This window comes from Perissodus microlepis, chromosome 12, assembly GCF_051167445.1.
Source record: "Perissodus microlepis isolate ML-2025 ecotype Zambia chromosome 12, ASM5116744v1, whole genome shotgun sequence".
NCBI classification, from domain to species: domain Eukaryota; kingdom Metazoa; phylum Chordata; class Actinopteri; order Cichliformes; family Cichlidae; genus Perissodus; species Perissodus microlepis.
Window position 1 is genome coordinate 21346580 of NC_140472.1, and position 15782 is coordinate 21362361.

At 39.7% G+C, this 15782-nt stretch overlaps 2 protein-coding genes across 3 annotated transcripts; both read left to right on the plus strand.

Moving 5' to 3' along the window:
* The first annotated feature begins 60 nt into the window (after nucleotides 1-60).
* On the plus strand, nucleotides 61-6233 carry gkap1 (G kinase anchoring protein 1). The gene is made up of 12 exons (XM_084947141.1): nucleotides 61-356; nucleotides 782-1044; nucleotides 2162-2320; nucleotides 2467-2544; nucleotides 2847-2982; nucleotides 3105-3133; nucleotides 3288-3449; nucleotides 3671-3757; nucleotides 4537-4600; nucleotides 5230-5300; nucleotides 5398-5475; nucleotides 5967-6233. The coding sequence occupies exons 2-12, from the start codon at nucleotides 796-798 to the stop codon at nucleotides 6006-6008; spliced, it is 1155 nt and encodes a 384-aa protein (XP_084803267.1). The 5' UTR covers nucleotides 61-356; nucleotides 782-795; the 3' UTR covers nucleotides 6009-6233.
* A 688-nt stretch (nucleotides 6234-6921) lies between these two features.
* LOC146376265 (ubiquilin-1-like) lies at nucleotides 6922-15250 on the plus strand. Of its 2 annotated transcripts, none has more exons than XM_084947277.1 (11): nucleotides 6922-7288; nucleotides 7673-7815; nucleotides 8970-9064; nucleotides 9237-9499; nucleotides 9685-9822; nucleotides 9921-10080; nucleotides 10187-10308; nucleotides 10442-10525; nucleotides 10751-10866; nucleotides 10960-11134; nucleotides 12129-15250. In XM_084947277.1, exons 1-11 carry the CDS (start codon nucleotides 7157-7159, stop codon nucleotides 12270-12272), a joined length of 1572 nt encoding a protein of 523 aa, XP_084803403.1. In that variant the 5' UTR covers nucleotides 6922-7156; the 3' UTR covers nucleotides 12273-15250. The 2 variants fall into 2 exon arrangements, with proteins under 2 accessions (XP_084803403.1, XP_084803404.1); XM_084947278.1 differs by having other exon boundaries at nucleotides 9924-10080.
* Nucleotides 15251-15782: the final 532 nt, after the last annotated feature.

Here is a 15782-nt window from a genome sequence, read left to right on the forward strand (position 1 = left end):
AATATGACGAACACGGCAGGTCGTGATTGGACAACCGACAACTAAGGTGTAACCATGACAACAGGCTAAACTAGCTAGTTATTGTGCGATAATCGCTTAGTATTGTGCGATTGGCCTTAAAAAGCGATTCGGTCAACAAACTGCGCACATGCTGCACACAATAACCGATATATCTGCACATATTGTAAACACTTCTTTTTCTGCACCCGCAGCGCAGAGGATAAGGGAATCCCAGCCTTTTTCCTTTTTGACACCGCCGGGCTTCTGTACTCTTTTGAGACAATCGCTGGTAGCAAACCAACGATAACCCTCAGCCCCTTTGCGAACAGGTGAAAGTATCCTCAGGCAGTTTTCATGTGAGTAATCCTTCTTTAACACAAGTCAGTGAGCGCATTAAAAAAAGGAGATCAACGTGAGTCCACGCGTGTGCTTTTAACTGACATGGAGCGGCACTTTTGCACTTGTTTAGGAGCTAACAACACTGGCAAAGCCTTAGCTGTTACGCTGCTGCTATGCGATGCTAATCTAGCTGTGTCAATTGACTGTAACGGAGCTCTTTAAATGGTTTACATTTATCTGTACTACTGTCTGTTGTCATAAGATCACAGTGCTGACTCGGTGTGTAGCTTTTTATGGAGGTGTTGGCTGAAATACTGTGGTACTAAAAAAAACCCCAACAACAAACAAACAGGTTGTGAATATGCGCTAACTCGTCATTTTATGACCTGCTCCAAGTTATTCTGAATAAATTGTTGTACATTTATCTGCTTTCATCGTTCAGTTTGCCTTCTCACGATGGCATCGTCTGCAATGATCACAGTCCCCACCACAGCATCCCGCTTTGCCCTGCTACAGATAGATTCAGATTCGGATTCGGACACCTCCGAGTCGGGGAAGGCTACCACCAAAACTGGACGGGACTCCTCTGGTAAGCCCCGACAAGGAAAAGCAGGTGCAGCCGGAGGGAAAGCTGCTCAGGGCAATGACAAGAAGAAAGACAAGAAGAAGAAGAAGAAAGAGCAGCAGCAGAGTGAGGCAAATGAGGTGAATGAGTGAGATGAATAGCCTGCAGCTCTCTGCCTCTTACATATGTGTTATTTTGCAGTGACATGAAGAAAGATCAGGCTCTTCAGTCGTTTCACTTCTCCTGAAGCGAAACGGCAGAGGGCAGGGAGAGGTAAACAGGTTGTGGTTTGTTTTTGGTGTGCTCGCTACTAAAGAAGTGAAACAAATGCTGTTCAGATGATAAATATGTAAGTTGTATTTCGTTGAGGTCATTTAAATTTTATATTGTAAAGTGCAATATTACAGAGAAAACCTCAACATTCAGACAAACCCCTATGATTTTTAACATCATTTGGTGATGGTTGTGAAACTAGTCTCTGGTTATCAGCGCTGAACTTATCTAAAGCTATTACATTGCAGAAGCCTACATACCAAGTCCTCATAAATGAGCATGCAGGTATGCTTTCTGCCTTCTTGGTGATACTCATATTTGGCCAGATTTTTATTCAAAGCTGCCAGTGTGATAGCTTTCATCTTTAATAAATCAAATAACATAGAAGTAGACAGCATCCAGTGGATTTTGCAGACTAAATTCTTATATGGAATTGGTCCAATCCCAGGAAAAAATACTAAAATAATAACAAATTGGTTTCAGCACAGTTTACCAGTTCAAAGTGCAAGTTTTCTGTTTTCTGTTCTTGCATCTGACAGGCTTATGTGACTGTAGTTAGACAGAAATTAGACTTATATAAGCAGGGAGTTAACCATGATCTTGCCTCAGAATCTGTAATGTGAAGATTTGAAGACTGTCTCCTTGGACTCTGTAAATATTTAAAAATATATATATATATATTTTATTGACCGGTTCATTAAAAAACAAAATGGGGAAAATGAAAATGTTCAGCTCTGAGAATAACAGTGTTGCAGCACAATTAAAAGGAATGTGTTCAGGCCCAACACCCACTTAAACACATTAACAAATCCTCCTCCACTCCACAGACACAAATCACAGGCAGCATACATCCTGAGAAAACAGACTGTTTTTTGTTGTTGCTGCGTGCACATAGACAAGTTGATGGTTTCTACAGCTAACAATAGAATTTGTGTTTATGTCAATAATGATGACATCGTGTTGTTTTATCTTTCTTTCTATTAGTTGCGTAATCTGGCCTTCAAAAAGATTCCTCAGAAATCTTCTGCCCCTTCTCCCTGTATGACGCTGTCAGGAATAGCCGGTGAACTTCTCAATCCTACGTCGGTGGACCAGGATACACCGTCGGAGGGTTGGCAGCAGTGGAAGCAGAGAGATGAGCAGGTTTAGAAATGACAACTACTCACATTACAGATGAGTGAGATAGTAAAACTTGTATGACTGTCCCTCATAGAGCAGCACAGGCCACACCTGACCTTACACACAACACGAAAAGTCCCTAAAATTCAATGTTCTTCCTTTTCTTTTAGATAACCACAGAACTATATGAGGCAGACTTGGAAAAGGCCTTGATTTTAAGTAAACTGGAGTATGAACAACAGAAGCAGGTACGCTGCAGAAAAACACTAATATTCTCATTTTGAAAGCCACATTTGGGGGCACAGATGTCAGAGCTGTATGTTCACTTTTACGTAAGTCGCACATCCCTCTGACACACCTGTGACATGTTCACTTAAATTATAAGTCAGCATATTACCTTATTCCTTCTTCATGTTGGTGATTAAAGGATCTTGTTTTAAATGACTCTGCTGGAGTTTCTGTGGGTTAAAAACAAAACAGAATTTATTTCTGGTATGCAAAGCAAGAACTTGAGCCAACTGAAGTCAAAGCATCTGCTTTCATTCATCAGGGCAACACAAACACGTCCTCGCCAAAGTCACGGTCAGGAAAAGAAGGTGGAGGCAAGAAGGACAAAAAGAAGAATCAGCAGGCAAAAGACAAAAAGACAGTTTCTCTGCAAGACTTCCAGGCTGAAAGCAGTGCAGGTGAGACCAGCTTACAGATTACTTTAAAGTCTTATATATGGACCTCATATATATGATTTACTACATTGCATATATTGTTATTTTCTTGTAACTAGTTATTGCATTGTGTTTTCTCTTTGCAGAAAATTTAAGTAGAAAACAAGAGAAAGAGGTGAGCAGGCTCCACTCTGTTTACTTTATATTTTATAGATTGCACAGAAATGTGAATGAACAAGTGAGGGACAAATTAAAGGTAAAATAAATTTTTTAATATTTCGTTTGTAACTTAAAAAAATGTGTAAAACATCAACCAAATTACCTTCCAGGACTCCAGAACGGCTAATTTAGCATTGGGAGTCGGGCAGGACGAACGTTTTTTTAATAATTTGGAAGATGATGTCAGTCGGATAATCCAACGGGAGAAAAGACGCGAGCAGTATACGAACAGCCAGGGACAAGAAGTCAGCACGTCAACAGAACATGAACCAGTGAGTGGACACAAGTATCACAAAATACTCACGTAGCTCTCTCATTAACTCGGGTATGAAAGTGAACAAAGTTAGCTTTTCCTTTGAGTTTTGGTTAGTGATTAACTGCCTCAAGGTACATCTGAAAAGCTGTTTGTGAAACTGTATACATGCACCATTACCAAAGTGAAGTTTCTTTTTCTTTACTTGCTGATTTTATTTCATGTTTTTCTTCCTGTTAGGACCCCAGAGCGGAGCAGCTGAAGTATGAGCTGGAGAAGAAAGATCAGGAAATTGATAAGCTGAAAAAAAACATTTCACAGTGGGAGGTCAGCAGCCATAAACAGTTATCTGATCTATTCATCTTTCAGTTTCAGAAGGACAGTGATTTTTTTTTTCTTTTCCTGTATGATGAGTCACAAAAAGGAAATTTGATTTTCACAGCTGTAGAAACGGTGAAGTTAACCAGAAAAATCTCTGCCATGTTAAAGCCAAACAGGTTGGGTTTAGTGTTGGTTTGTCATCATCATTAAGATGTTCTTACTCAACTCACGTAGGCTGTGGGCTGCTATGGCACTGTTAGTTAGTGTGGACTTCTTCTGTAAAAAAAAAAACATGTCTACATATTTAATTTTCAACTTCATATTTTTATCACTGGACTCTACTAGAGTAGCTTTGGATGATTCATAATTCAAAAATAAAATTTTTCTCATTCTTGCCTTTGTTCAGCCCTCTTTGACTGTGTGAAACAAGCAGTTTTAGTTCCTCCCCCTGCGAGCCACTTTCCGCTGATTTGCTGCCCTTTAAACAGCACAGAGCCAAAGCTGTGAGTCTGAGATAACCACGTTAGTGAATCTATTCTCAGTAACACCATACAGAGACAAGAGTTGAAAGAAAATGTCAGAACGTGAGCATGTTGATCAGTCTGAAGCCTGAGCTTTTGGCTTATTTCACTCGTCGTTGAAACTATATGCATGATTAATATGAGCATTCCCCACTGTAACACTGTGACAGAAAAAAGGAAAGGTGACCACACCTGCAGCCAACACTTATCGTGTCACTGTTGTGTCCAGTGCTACAAAAAGAATCTTTCTTTTCGTCTCTGCAGGTAAAATACAAAGAGGTGAAAGCAAGAAATGCTCAGCTGCTGAAGATGCTGCAGCAGGGAGAGAGTGAGTTTGATAACACAGTAGATACAGTTTGGTCCAAAAGTATTTGAACAATGACACTTTTTTGTTGTTGTTGTAATTTTTCTTCTGTACAACAAGACAACACTTCTGGATTTTAAATCAAACAATCGAGATGTGGGTGAGGTGCAGACTTCTGCATTAAATGATTCCGAATTATGGATATATTTATGCACAGTCCTCCATTTTCAGTGGTTCAAAAGTAATGGCAGAATTGACTGACTAGCATTTTCATAGACAGCTAAGGCCTGTTCCTGTCTTATTTCATGACAAATGAAGTAGATGAAAGCTGCTGTTCTAAGTGAACTTGCATTCCTTAACTTTTCCCTCCAACTCCTAATAAGAGATCCAAAGAGAAGTCATTGTAAGTAAGAGTGACCTGCAAACAAAGGTAGGATTGACTCTGAATGTAGAGGAATATGTATATTGTTGTCTGCAATTCCTAAACAACGAATGTAATGTTTGTCTGCGATTGAGTCACATCTCAATTGTCTTGATTTAAAACCCACTGTGGGGGAGAATCATTGTCCAAAAAGTGATTGTTTTGACTTTCCTTCCTTTCCTTTCCTGATGAAGATATCATGTGTGATGTTTCTGTTTTCTCTCTTTTTCAGTGAAAGACAAAGCAGAAATTCTTCTACAGGTAGAGGAGCTACTGCATATTAAAGAAGAGCTGTCTTCACAGGTCTGTAACTGTGTAACCACGTGTGTGTGTGTGAGAGAGTGTTGGGGGGGATTCTAAATATTTATATTTGTAAATCTGTGTTTTTCATTTTAATTAGGTAACATTATTGCACGCTGCCCTCGAACAAGAGAGATCTAAAGTAAAAGGACTGCAGTCAGAACAACCAAAGCACCAGGTGAGAGTACAAATACTCTTCTGTGTGGTATCTTCATTATAGGAGAGAAGAACTGGTGTTAAAGTGTTGTCTCCATCTTCATTTACGCTGAACTGACTGCATACTAGTTTATGATCATGCATGCACCTCATTGCTTTCGTGGATTTCTGTAGAAACTGTGGAAACCTAACAGAAAAACTTCAGCCTGTAAGACAGGTAAAGTCAGAAAGTGTCAGCGTAAGTAAGCCAAAGGACAGAAACATAAAGAGTTTACTTGGCCCAGTCAGGGGACAGGTGAGCTTAGATTCAGGTCAGAGCATTTGAACACTTTTTTCTTTATTTTTAAGTTAATATGATTTCTTTTGTTTTTCTTTTTTCCCCAGTTGATAAAGACTGTGTTTGCCTCATGTTCTGTTTCTACATCCATCTTTTGACTTGAATTAATAAAAGCACACAAACAGATCTGATATCCATAAATAATTGTGTCCTTTCTGCAATTTTCTGTTTCACAGGGAAACAAGAAAGGGAAGAAAGGCTCAGAGGCAGATCTATGAAGGTTTCAGAAGGAAAATGCCTGAAAACAAAATGAAATAAACAAATGAAGAGACCCCTGAAGAATATTCCCACTATTGATCAAAATCAGGGTTCTTTTTTTTGTTGTTGTTGTTAAATCTTAGACTCCTGGTCAGGCTGTTTTGCATGCCCTCCCTAAACACACACACACACACACACACACACACACACACACACACACACACACACACACACACACACACACACTAACAGAAAAAGCTAGATTTGGCACGATATGTTACACAATTAAATAAGATTTACAAGAGGCTTTCTGAAATATCGACAAACGTTCTAAGCTTGTGTTAAAGTAGCTGCTTGGCACATCGTGCTGCCCTCTTCAGGCCTTAGAGTGCCTCTGGATCTCCTGTACTGTTGAAGGCTCTGTGCCTGATCTTTAAAGGTTTTGTTGCCAAAATGACAGGTGTGTAATGCAAAGTTGTTTTGTTTCTTTATTTTCCCACTGTTAAGTAAATAAATTACTTTTTCAGTGAAAATGTGGTTTTACTTTTTGTGTGTGAAAGCATCGAAGAGCCTGGGAGGAATTAAAAAAAAAGTGTAAAAGTGCCTCAAACAAGCCAAAAAAAATTGCATTTGAGTCATTAGATGTTAACATGAGCCAGATGAAAATAAGATACTTTAAAACTGTTTGGGTCAAATCTCAAAAGGAAGAAGGATTTAAAAAAATTTGAGACTATTGTCATCAACTACCACTTATCACCTGTGCGTCACCTTTGGAGGCTGTTAAAATTATAATGATTCATTATTGTTCCTGGAATGAGAGTTTAAAAGTGAACTGAGAGCATCTAGGATTTGAACTGCTGTCTGATTTTTATGGTGCACTATATCTTTAAGTTAAGTCTGGTTACATAACTGGCTTATTATTAAGTATTTTATTTTATTTTTGTCAGTGCACTCAAAAACTGTTATAACCGGCAGCAGGGGCATCAGATCTGTGCATAGTAGCAGCTAGGTGTGGGCTTTGCGTGTCCACCTCAGTGACCGGTGTGGCCTCAGCTGGCACACATCCGCACAACTTATTGCCGAGTCATCGGGACAGACACGCAGTCCGCGTCGGGACCGTGCGCTCCTGCTCTGCACCGTGTTTAAAGCCCCGCGGGCCGGACAAGTGATGTCGGCAGCAGTGAAAGACGAAACTACAACATCGAGACACCGCCGCAGGGCTGAAAGGATCCACGTTACCGTCACAAGTGTCACGGAGAGCAGAGACTTCATCGTTAGAGGAGACTGCACCGTCAGACAGGTCAGGGAAGCACAATCAGCCAGCTGGCCTCAGAGCCTTGTAATAATAGTAATAACAGGCTGACAACGTCACTGAGACTTATTTCCATGCCATAATAGACTGAAATTAATGTTTTTGTTAATTTACGTGGCTAAAGAACTAAGGGGGCGGATCACTAAAGGTACTAATGTGGTATAGAAATTGGAATTGGACTCATGTGCAGCCCAGAGTGCTAATACAGATTTATTATGTGAAAAGTGACTCTGCACGTGGGAAGATTGTTTTGAATGGAATAACTTTGTGAAAAGAGACAAAAATTGTGTGTGTGTGTGTGTGTGGGGGGGGGGGGGGGGGGGGGAATCACCATTAAATAACAATGGGGGTTGTGTGTTTCTGTGTGTGCAGTTTAAATGGGGTCTGTCAGAGCACCTGGGAGCCTCAGCAGAGGAGCTGGTCCTGATCCACTCCAGTCGAGTCCTCAAAGACTCTGAACCCTTGAGTCACCTTAAAGGACTGAATGGGTCTGTATGCCTCAGCATGATCCAAAGGTATGAACAACCTGCTCTGTTTATGGCATGGGTTCATGCCGTCGCTAGTAATAAACCAACATTTGGTATTAATAAAGAAAATAAAGATATAGGTCCAGATTTACTAAAAGGGGTAAAATTGTATGTGAGTCCAATCACCCAAATAGTTCTCATAGGTGTGGTGAGTTTATTGGGAATTTACAAAAAATTGTGGTGTTTTCTAAACACAGTGTAGTCAGTTCATTTCAATATCAAGAAAAAAAATAAGACAGATTTTACTTTCTTTTTTAAATTACATGTCACATATGTCAGTAAATCAGTGTGTGCGCTTGTGTTAAATATTGTTCCTCCTGTACAGGAGGAACAATATTTAACATGTTTAATATGTTTTGCGCCTTACTTATGCAACAGGGTCAGCTGCAAAGAACTTTAGTGACCTCTTAAGAAAATATTGCAGACCGCATGTACCACATTGGGACTACGCAGCATTTTTATTCTTTGCTGTTTATTGTGCATATTCAGAGAATATTCCACATTTTTATTGGCTCTAGTTTTCAAAGTGCAACAATACAGAACTTTCACTTTTCTATTTGGCTTTTATAAAATGTCTGTGCAGAGAGCAGGGAATATATAAATAATATATAATATAAATATATAAAAATATATAGCCTCATGAAAAACTACAATAAAACCCAGTAAAATAAAATATTAAAATAGAGCAAATAAAATATTAAATTTGTCAGAATTTAATGAGTGTCTTCCAAAAGCAAATCAAATAAATCTATGAAAAAGCCAAGGAAACTACTTATTACTTTGGAAGCTTGTGGAAGGTGAGATTTTAGAGTACAGGGAGAACATTACATATAAGTCACATTTTAGGTCGTATATATAAAGCACTGGTAGTGTCTCCCACTTTGTCCCACATCAACGTACATTTTGCTCCACATTTAATTTGATAGAATCTGATCACCCCACCATCACATGAAGTATTAAACAAAATATTATGTCTGCAAAGATTCTCAGTCAGAGATCTGTACAGTCTGGCCGCTCTTTAAAATTAAAATTGTAGAAGTAATTTAAAGTAATAAGTAACTTCTGTCTTCAGGATCCTTTGATATACAATCTATTTATACCAAACTTATGTTAAAAAAACAACAACTGGATATCTGTCTTAGGCCTCAGCATTCATCTGCTCCACCTCCCACTGACCCAGACCTCGACCCTGAACCGGATAACATCACACCTTCCCCTACTTCTCCTCTCTGCCTGGGTAAGATGTGCAGAACACGGGAACTCTTCTCGCCTTTAACTATTTTCATAAATCTAGTTTGTGGTTCTCATTTCTCCAGACTTCTCTGTTTGAGCTTCAGCTGCTGCTCTGTACTCAGCTCCTCAGTGAACTTATAATCTGTCATTCTGTTGATTCCACCTTGTTTCTGTAGTAGAAGGTCTGGACAGCCTTGTCCTTGAAGACAGCGGGACTAGCTTCTTCCCGGAGCTCCAGCGCCAGATGGAGAACAGATTGCTGGCTGACCCAGAAATGATGCACCGTCTCCTGGGCAGCCCCTTTGTGCAGAGCACCCTCTCCACCTCTAGCCCTCAACTTATCAGAAAGCTCATTCTGTCTAATCCCCAAATTCAGCAGCTCCTGCAAACAAACCCAGAAGTGGAAGATATGCTTAACGACAAAGATGTCATAACACAGGTGGGTATAGTGGATGTCAGAGCATTGTAACATCTGTACTAACATTAGAGTAGACACTTGCAAAAATGTTGTTATTTTAACCTTTCTAATTTCACTGCAGTATGAGTACAGTTGCTTCCTCCTTGCCTGATTTCTCCCTCCGATATTTTGAGTATGTTTTTGCACTTATCTCTCCCTCTTTCCAGTTGCTGGAGCTCATCAAGAACCCTGACATGATAGAAGAAATGATGAACAATGAGGACAAAGCTTTAGAAAATTTGCAGTCAGAGCAGGAAAATCCTGAAGTCATTACTGACAATTCTGACCCAGAAGCAAAATTACAGGTGTGACTTTGAAAATGATGATTATTATTAGGTCAGATTAAACTTATCTTGTATGCTTAACCTGTTTTCTTTTTAATATCTGCTTTGCCTTTAACCAGAAGGTAGGAGCATCTGCATCGGTGACTACATCACCCAGAAATCACCACATACTGGAGGGTGAATCCAATCAGACGTTCTCTGGTCACTCGATAGATCCTCTCAGTGAACTGACTGCCACATCCAGAGCTGGTTCAAACTCTCAAAGCAGCATCACAGCAGGCATGAGCTTTATGCTTGAGGTTATATGTTTTTAAATGTGTTAAATATTTTAAAGATATCATTGAACTGCTTTTTAAAATATTCTATTAATGGCTTCCTGCTTCAGGCATGCAGTCACTGCTAGAAGAGATCACTGCCAGTCCAGGTCTACTGGAGAGCCTGCTGTCTGGGCCATACGTCAGCAGTCTTTTAAACTGCCTTAGCCAGAACCCTGACCTGGCTGCACAGGTGATGCATGGACACTTTAATTCTTAAATGTGCAGTATTTTCACTAGGCAACTGCAGGACAACATTTCCTTCTTCCTAAACAGCAGAGATGTCTTATATAGTTCATCCTGCTTTCATTTTTGTATTGTTGCAGATGCTTCTGAGCCACCCTTTGTTGGCTGGAAATCCTCAGCTGCAGCAGCAAATGAGAAAGGAGATCCCCGTCTTTCTGCAGCAGGTCTGCTTATTCCTCTAACTGTTAACCTGCTGTCTTTCAGCTGGATTAGATGTCTGCAATACATTAGGAACACTAATAATTTTCTTGTTCCTGGACAGATGCCATGGTTTTTCATAAAATCCATGTAGATATGATCATCTTTAGCAATGCAGGAAAATGATTCTACTCTGACTCCGTTGCTCAGTGGGTATGATTAATAACTTTGCCATTATCAATAATGTGCAGATGCAGGCTCCAGAGCTGCTCTCGGCCATGTTGAACCCCAGAGCCATGGAGGCTCTGTTGCAGATCCAACAGGGCTTGCATACTCTGGCTGCAGAGGCTCCAGCTCTCATACCTGCGTGAGTAAAAACAACCTAAGGAGATCTATTGTGGTGGAAGAACTGTGTTTCAAAGACAGAGAAACCTTATCGCCAGTCTTGCCCGTCATGCAGGAATGCTCTCGGAAACACTGGAACAGGTATCGGTGCCGCTTCTGTGCATCCATCTGACTCCATTCCGAACAACCAATCAGAAAGTGGTCAACAGGCTGCTTCAGCGACAGAGCAGCAGCAGCAGCAGCAGTTTGTACAGCAGATGCTACAGGCCCTGGCTAACACTAATAACGAGGTACTACCTTATAAACTTTTTGTCTGTCTCCAACGTTGAGTCTCAATTTAAAATATCAGTAGTAAATAGCATTTTGACAGTAAATGAGAATTTCCCTTAGGCAGGCAAATGATACACGCCTTTGAAATTTAGTGATTCAGTACTTTTAAAAAACTACGCAGTATAAAGAGTGACTGACTGTTTGATATCAGCTTGCATTAACAGCTGCTGGTATGAATGTGGATAAATTAGAGTACCACACTACATCTCATGGAGCCAATGATGTCTAATTTGTTCAGTGGTTTAAACTATTACACATTTTAACCTACTGAAACAGGTCCAGCTGGGCCTCAGTGACTCAAATTCTAGTTAATCGTTAAAGTTTCAGAGTCAGTGCTTCTACTTGTGGATCCAACATTTACAGCCCCGGTAGAGTCGCTGTTTTCTGGTGGGAAGGAAGGTGGCATTAGTCTTTCCCTTTCTTAGATACTGACGCTTTTTTCCTGCAGAACCACTAAACTCGGCTGAGTGCTGCCAGCATTCAGCTCTGGTGGTTATTGCCACAGAGCTTTTTGCTGCTTACTCCAGTGTGTGAAGGAGTGTGGTTCTGACAAACTTATTGACTTATTTCTCTTTTTTGCTTTAGATTTTATTGCAGTGCTCCTTTTTTATCCCCCGCAGCAGCGACTTGGCCATCTCTTTGAGTTCAATTATTCATAAAAAACTTTTTTTCATGCCGCCTCCTCTCCTTTTCCTCCCCAAAACATTTATCTTTGTTTCCCACATCACCTGGACTTTCTTCTGATTCATATCCAGACTCATACCCAAATACCCAGAAACAAAACTGGGTGTCTGGGTTAACAAAATCACTAAATCTGGGAAGGTTTATTAATTTTTTCCCATTTGTTTAAAATGATTCACAATTAAATCGCTAATTATGATCTCATTTTGAATTCTTTCACACATTATTTTAATAAGTAAGACTTTAAATAACTCTCATGTCATGTTGTGTCAGGTCCATCACACAGAGAGAGAGTTCAAGGAGGAGCTGGAGCAGCTGAGCTCAATGGGCTTCAGAGACAGGAAGGCGAACCTTCAGGCCCTCATCAGCACAGGAGGAGATCTCACCACTGCTATACAACACCTGCTCAGTCTCTGACACGTATTCATCCGTGCACATATACACAAATACAGACATCGACAATAAACATAAGCACCTACACAACAGAACGTTATGATAAGAAATGATTCACCCGTACTGATTGTAAAGTGCTCTGCAAAAGATAAAAACATAAGAGAATAAAAAGCCATACTTACTTGATGCACTTTCAAAAACTAACTTATATCACACACATTATGTTAAACTCTGTTTGTTGTCCTACACTTAACAAATTAAAGGTCTGAGGATGGTGAGCGCTGTATGCATTTATGATATTGAGGTATACAGGTACATGTAAAACTGACTGAGAAGTGAGAAAACAGGAGGAGGATTTTTACATCCTTATTGTCCTTGAAGTGTGAGTGTGTGGGTTAATATTAGAAACAAGAGAACACAATGCCTTTCACGGTCTTATATGCACCAGTCGTGGTCTGTGTAGACTCAAAATTCCCCAAAAGTTGAGACACAATGTAAAATGTAAATAACATCAGAATACAATGATTTGCAAATCTATTAAACCCATATATTAATTTTAAAAAATGAAAAAAAAAAAAAAGTTCATTTTATATTTGATGGTATCATCCTTCCCAAAAAAGTTGGGTCAGGGCCATGTTTACCACTGCATAACATCCCCCTCTTCTTTAATCAGTCTGTAAAAATCTGGGAACCGAGGAAAACAGCTGCTGGACTTCTTGGAGAGGAATGTTGTGTTTCTTTGTTGTATTTTTCACAATCCTCCAAATCTTTCCAGTTGGTGAAACATCTGAATGGCAGGCCAGTTCAGTACCCAGACTCTTCTACTGAGTCGTGCTGTTGTAATAGATACAGTCTGCATTAGCACTGTGTTGCTGAAATAGAAAAGCTGTCATCTGGATGGAGCATACGTGTCTCTAGAACCTGTACATACCTTTCAGTGTTGATGGTGAATTTTGGGATTTGCAAACTTCCAATTCCTATGCACTGATGCACTCAAGTATCATCAGTCATTATTGAACTGAACGGCGATAACAAGCCAGATAGTTTTAGACAGTTTTCAGCGTCCGTATTTTCCAGAATTTAAAAATAAAATTTTTGTGACCACAGAAAAAATTTCCACGTTGTCCATTTTAAACGAGCTTTGAGAAAATGGCATGGATCTGGATCACTGTTTACATGCGGCTTCTTTGTTGCATTTAACCTGCATGGTGAACTGTGTTCACAGACAATAATTACTGGAAGTGTTCCTGATCACATGCAGGGATTTCCAAGACAGAATCATGTCTGTTATTAATGCAGTCCAGATTTTTTTGAATTTTTTTTTGATAATATTATGACAAAATATTCAAAGTCTTCACATTTTTGCATTGTGGGAAAGTATCAGAATTATTCCACAAATTGTAAACTCACTTTTTTGGTGAATCACAGGCCACTTTTACTTCTGACAAACTCTGCCTCTCGAAGATGCTTTTTTTATACTCCATCACGTTACTGACCTGTTGCAGATTAACAAAATCAGGTGTAAAATGGGCATTCAATGTTTTGTTTTTCTTTACTAAAATGTACTTTTCTGGTCTTCCGTTGCCCCGTCCCAACTCTTTTAAGATGTGTTGCTGCCATCAAATTCAAAATGAGCTCATATTTTTCCAGAAATAGTGTGCGTTTATGAGATTTGCATATTATTGCATTCTGTTGTTATCTACATTTTACACAACAGCCCAACTTTTTTGGAACCAGGGTTGTTATAGACTGTAGACATAAAACAATGCAAGTTTGCAGAAATATTCATATTATATTGTTATTATTATCATAATCAGAATACTTTATACTTTATTGATCCCTAGGGGAAGTTATTTAATCTCTCTGCTGCCACACTTTAAAGCTCAGGCCTCTTCATGTTGCCACCTGGACAGAGTCTAATGAAAGCTTTTAGCACCCTGAGACAGTCAGATGTCCTGGATGCACGCAGAAAATTCGCACTCTCATTCTCAGCCAACAGACTGAGCCAGGAGTGCAATATGTTACGTGATGTTCCCACTCTGTCTAGCTGCTACTGCGGCTTCTGCACCACAGGCTCTAAAAACCGTAAATAATTACAAAGTTTGTCTTCGAACGTAGACTCAGTTTCAAAAGACGTTCAAAGAAAGAAGATGACTTCATGCAAAGTCCAAACCTGCTTGGAGGTCATTGTTTATCTTGAGGTTAGACGGGTACAGAAAGTGAGATTTGCACAGCCAAGAGAAAAACACATCAGCCATGAAATGCCTGATGTGATGCTCTCCCTTAAGCTTGAGCTCTATGCTGCAGTATTTTTGCACCATAAGGAGCAGGCTCATTTATCTCCTTGTGGATTTCACGAGCAAACAACAGACTGAGCAACATCCTTTAGACGACTCGTGGCTCTGTTGTAAACAGAACTATTAAATGCTGTTATTTACTTTGAATTCAATTCTGTTGTTTCTCATTTATGTAAATACGTGCTATTTGTTGCTGAATTTATGAGGCTTTGTATAAGATGCGTTTCCTCCACACCTCTGTGTTCAAATATAATGTTCTGCAGTTGTTCTGCAGTAGGGTCAAACAGCAGCATTAGTTTAGCAGGATTTTCTGTGGCTACAAATTGTTCTTTTTGGGTAATAATGTATTAAGAATAAGCATGATTAAGTATTTAATCCACAAAATTGCAGAAATGACACTCCCCAAAGCTTTTCTTTCTAATATCTAAACTTGCACTACCCCACTAGAAACACTAGGTGGCATTTAGAGTCTTTTAGTATGGCTTGTATGAAAATCAATTTGAATCTGAGATGTAGCAAAGTAGGTCGAAGTTAACTCATTGTTATTCTCATGTTATTGCCTACAGTATTAAAATGTAAGCCAGAAATCCACATCTGCATGCTCACCTCTGCAAGATATACAAACTGGGGCAAATGTGTTATTCCACTTACTGAAACTGTACAGACCCGTGCACTGAACAACATTAAAAGATGTTCTTAAACTGAGAGCGTTCCTCTGCTTTCCATTCCTACCTTTTGGGGGCTTACAGCTACCTGACACACGGGACACGTACTCTGTCATCAGATGGATGCGCTTTGCTTGACAACCTGCATGTGTTTGTCTGTTGCCGCCAGACTGGGGGGGGGGGGGGTTAATCTCCAGCAAAGTGTGTGTGCGGCTGAATGTGTGAGATATGAGAGTAGCCGGGAGGGGGGGTTTCTGGATTAGAAGCTCCAAAAATATTCGGGTTGAGGTTTGTAGATGAGTCACAACACTAAAACAGCTCCACAAGTGCAGGTGTGAGAGAGTGTGTCTGAGTGTTTGGTCTGAACCTCACAGAGGGGAGCAGTGAAGTGTTCAGGTTAAATCTCTTTAATGATTCGACTTTGTCGGTGTGAAGATTTCAATCTCAGAAGAAACTTGTTATCCTGAAAATGATAAAGAAACATTCTTAGCAGAGAAGACACTGTGCAGAGTTTTCCAGGGCTCTAAAACAAACAAAGATGTAGATCAGCTTTTATTAGGACTAACATTTAT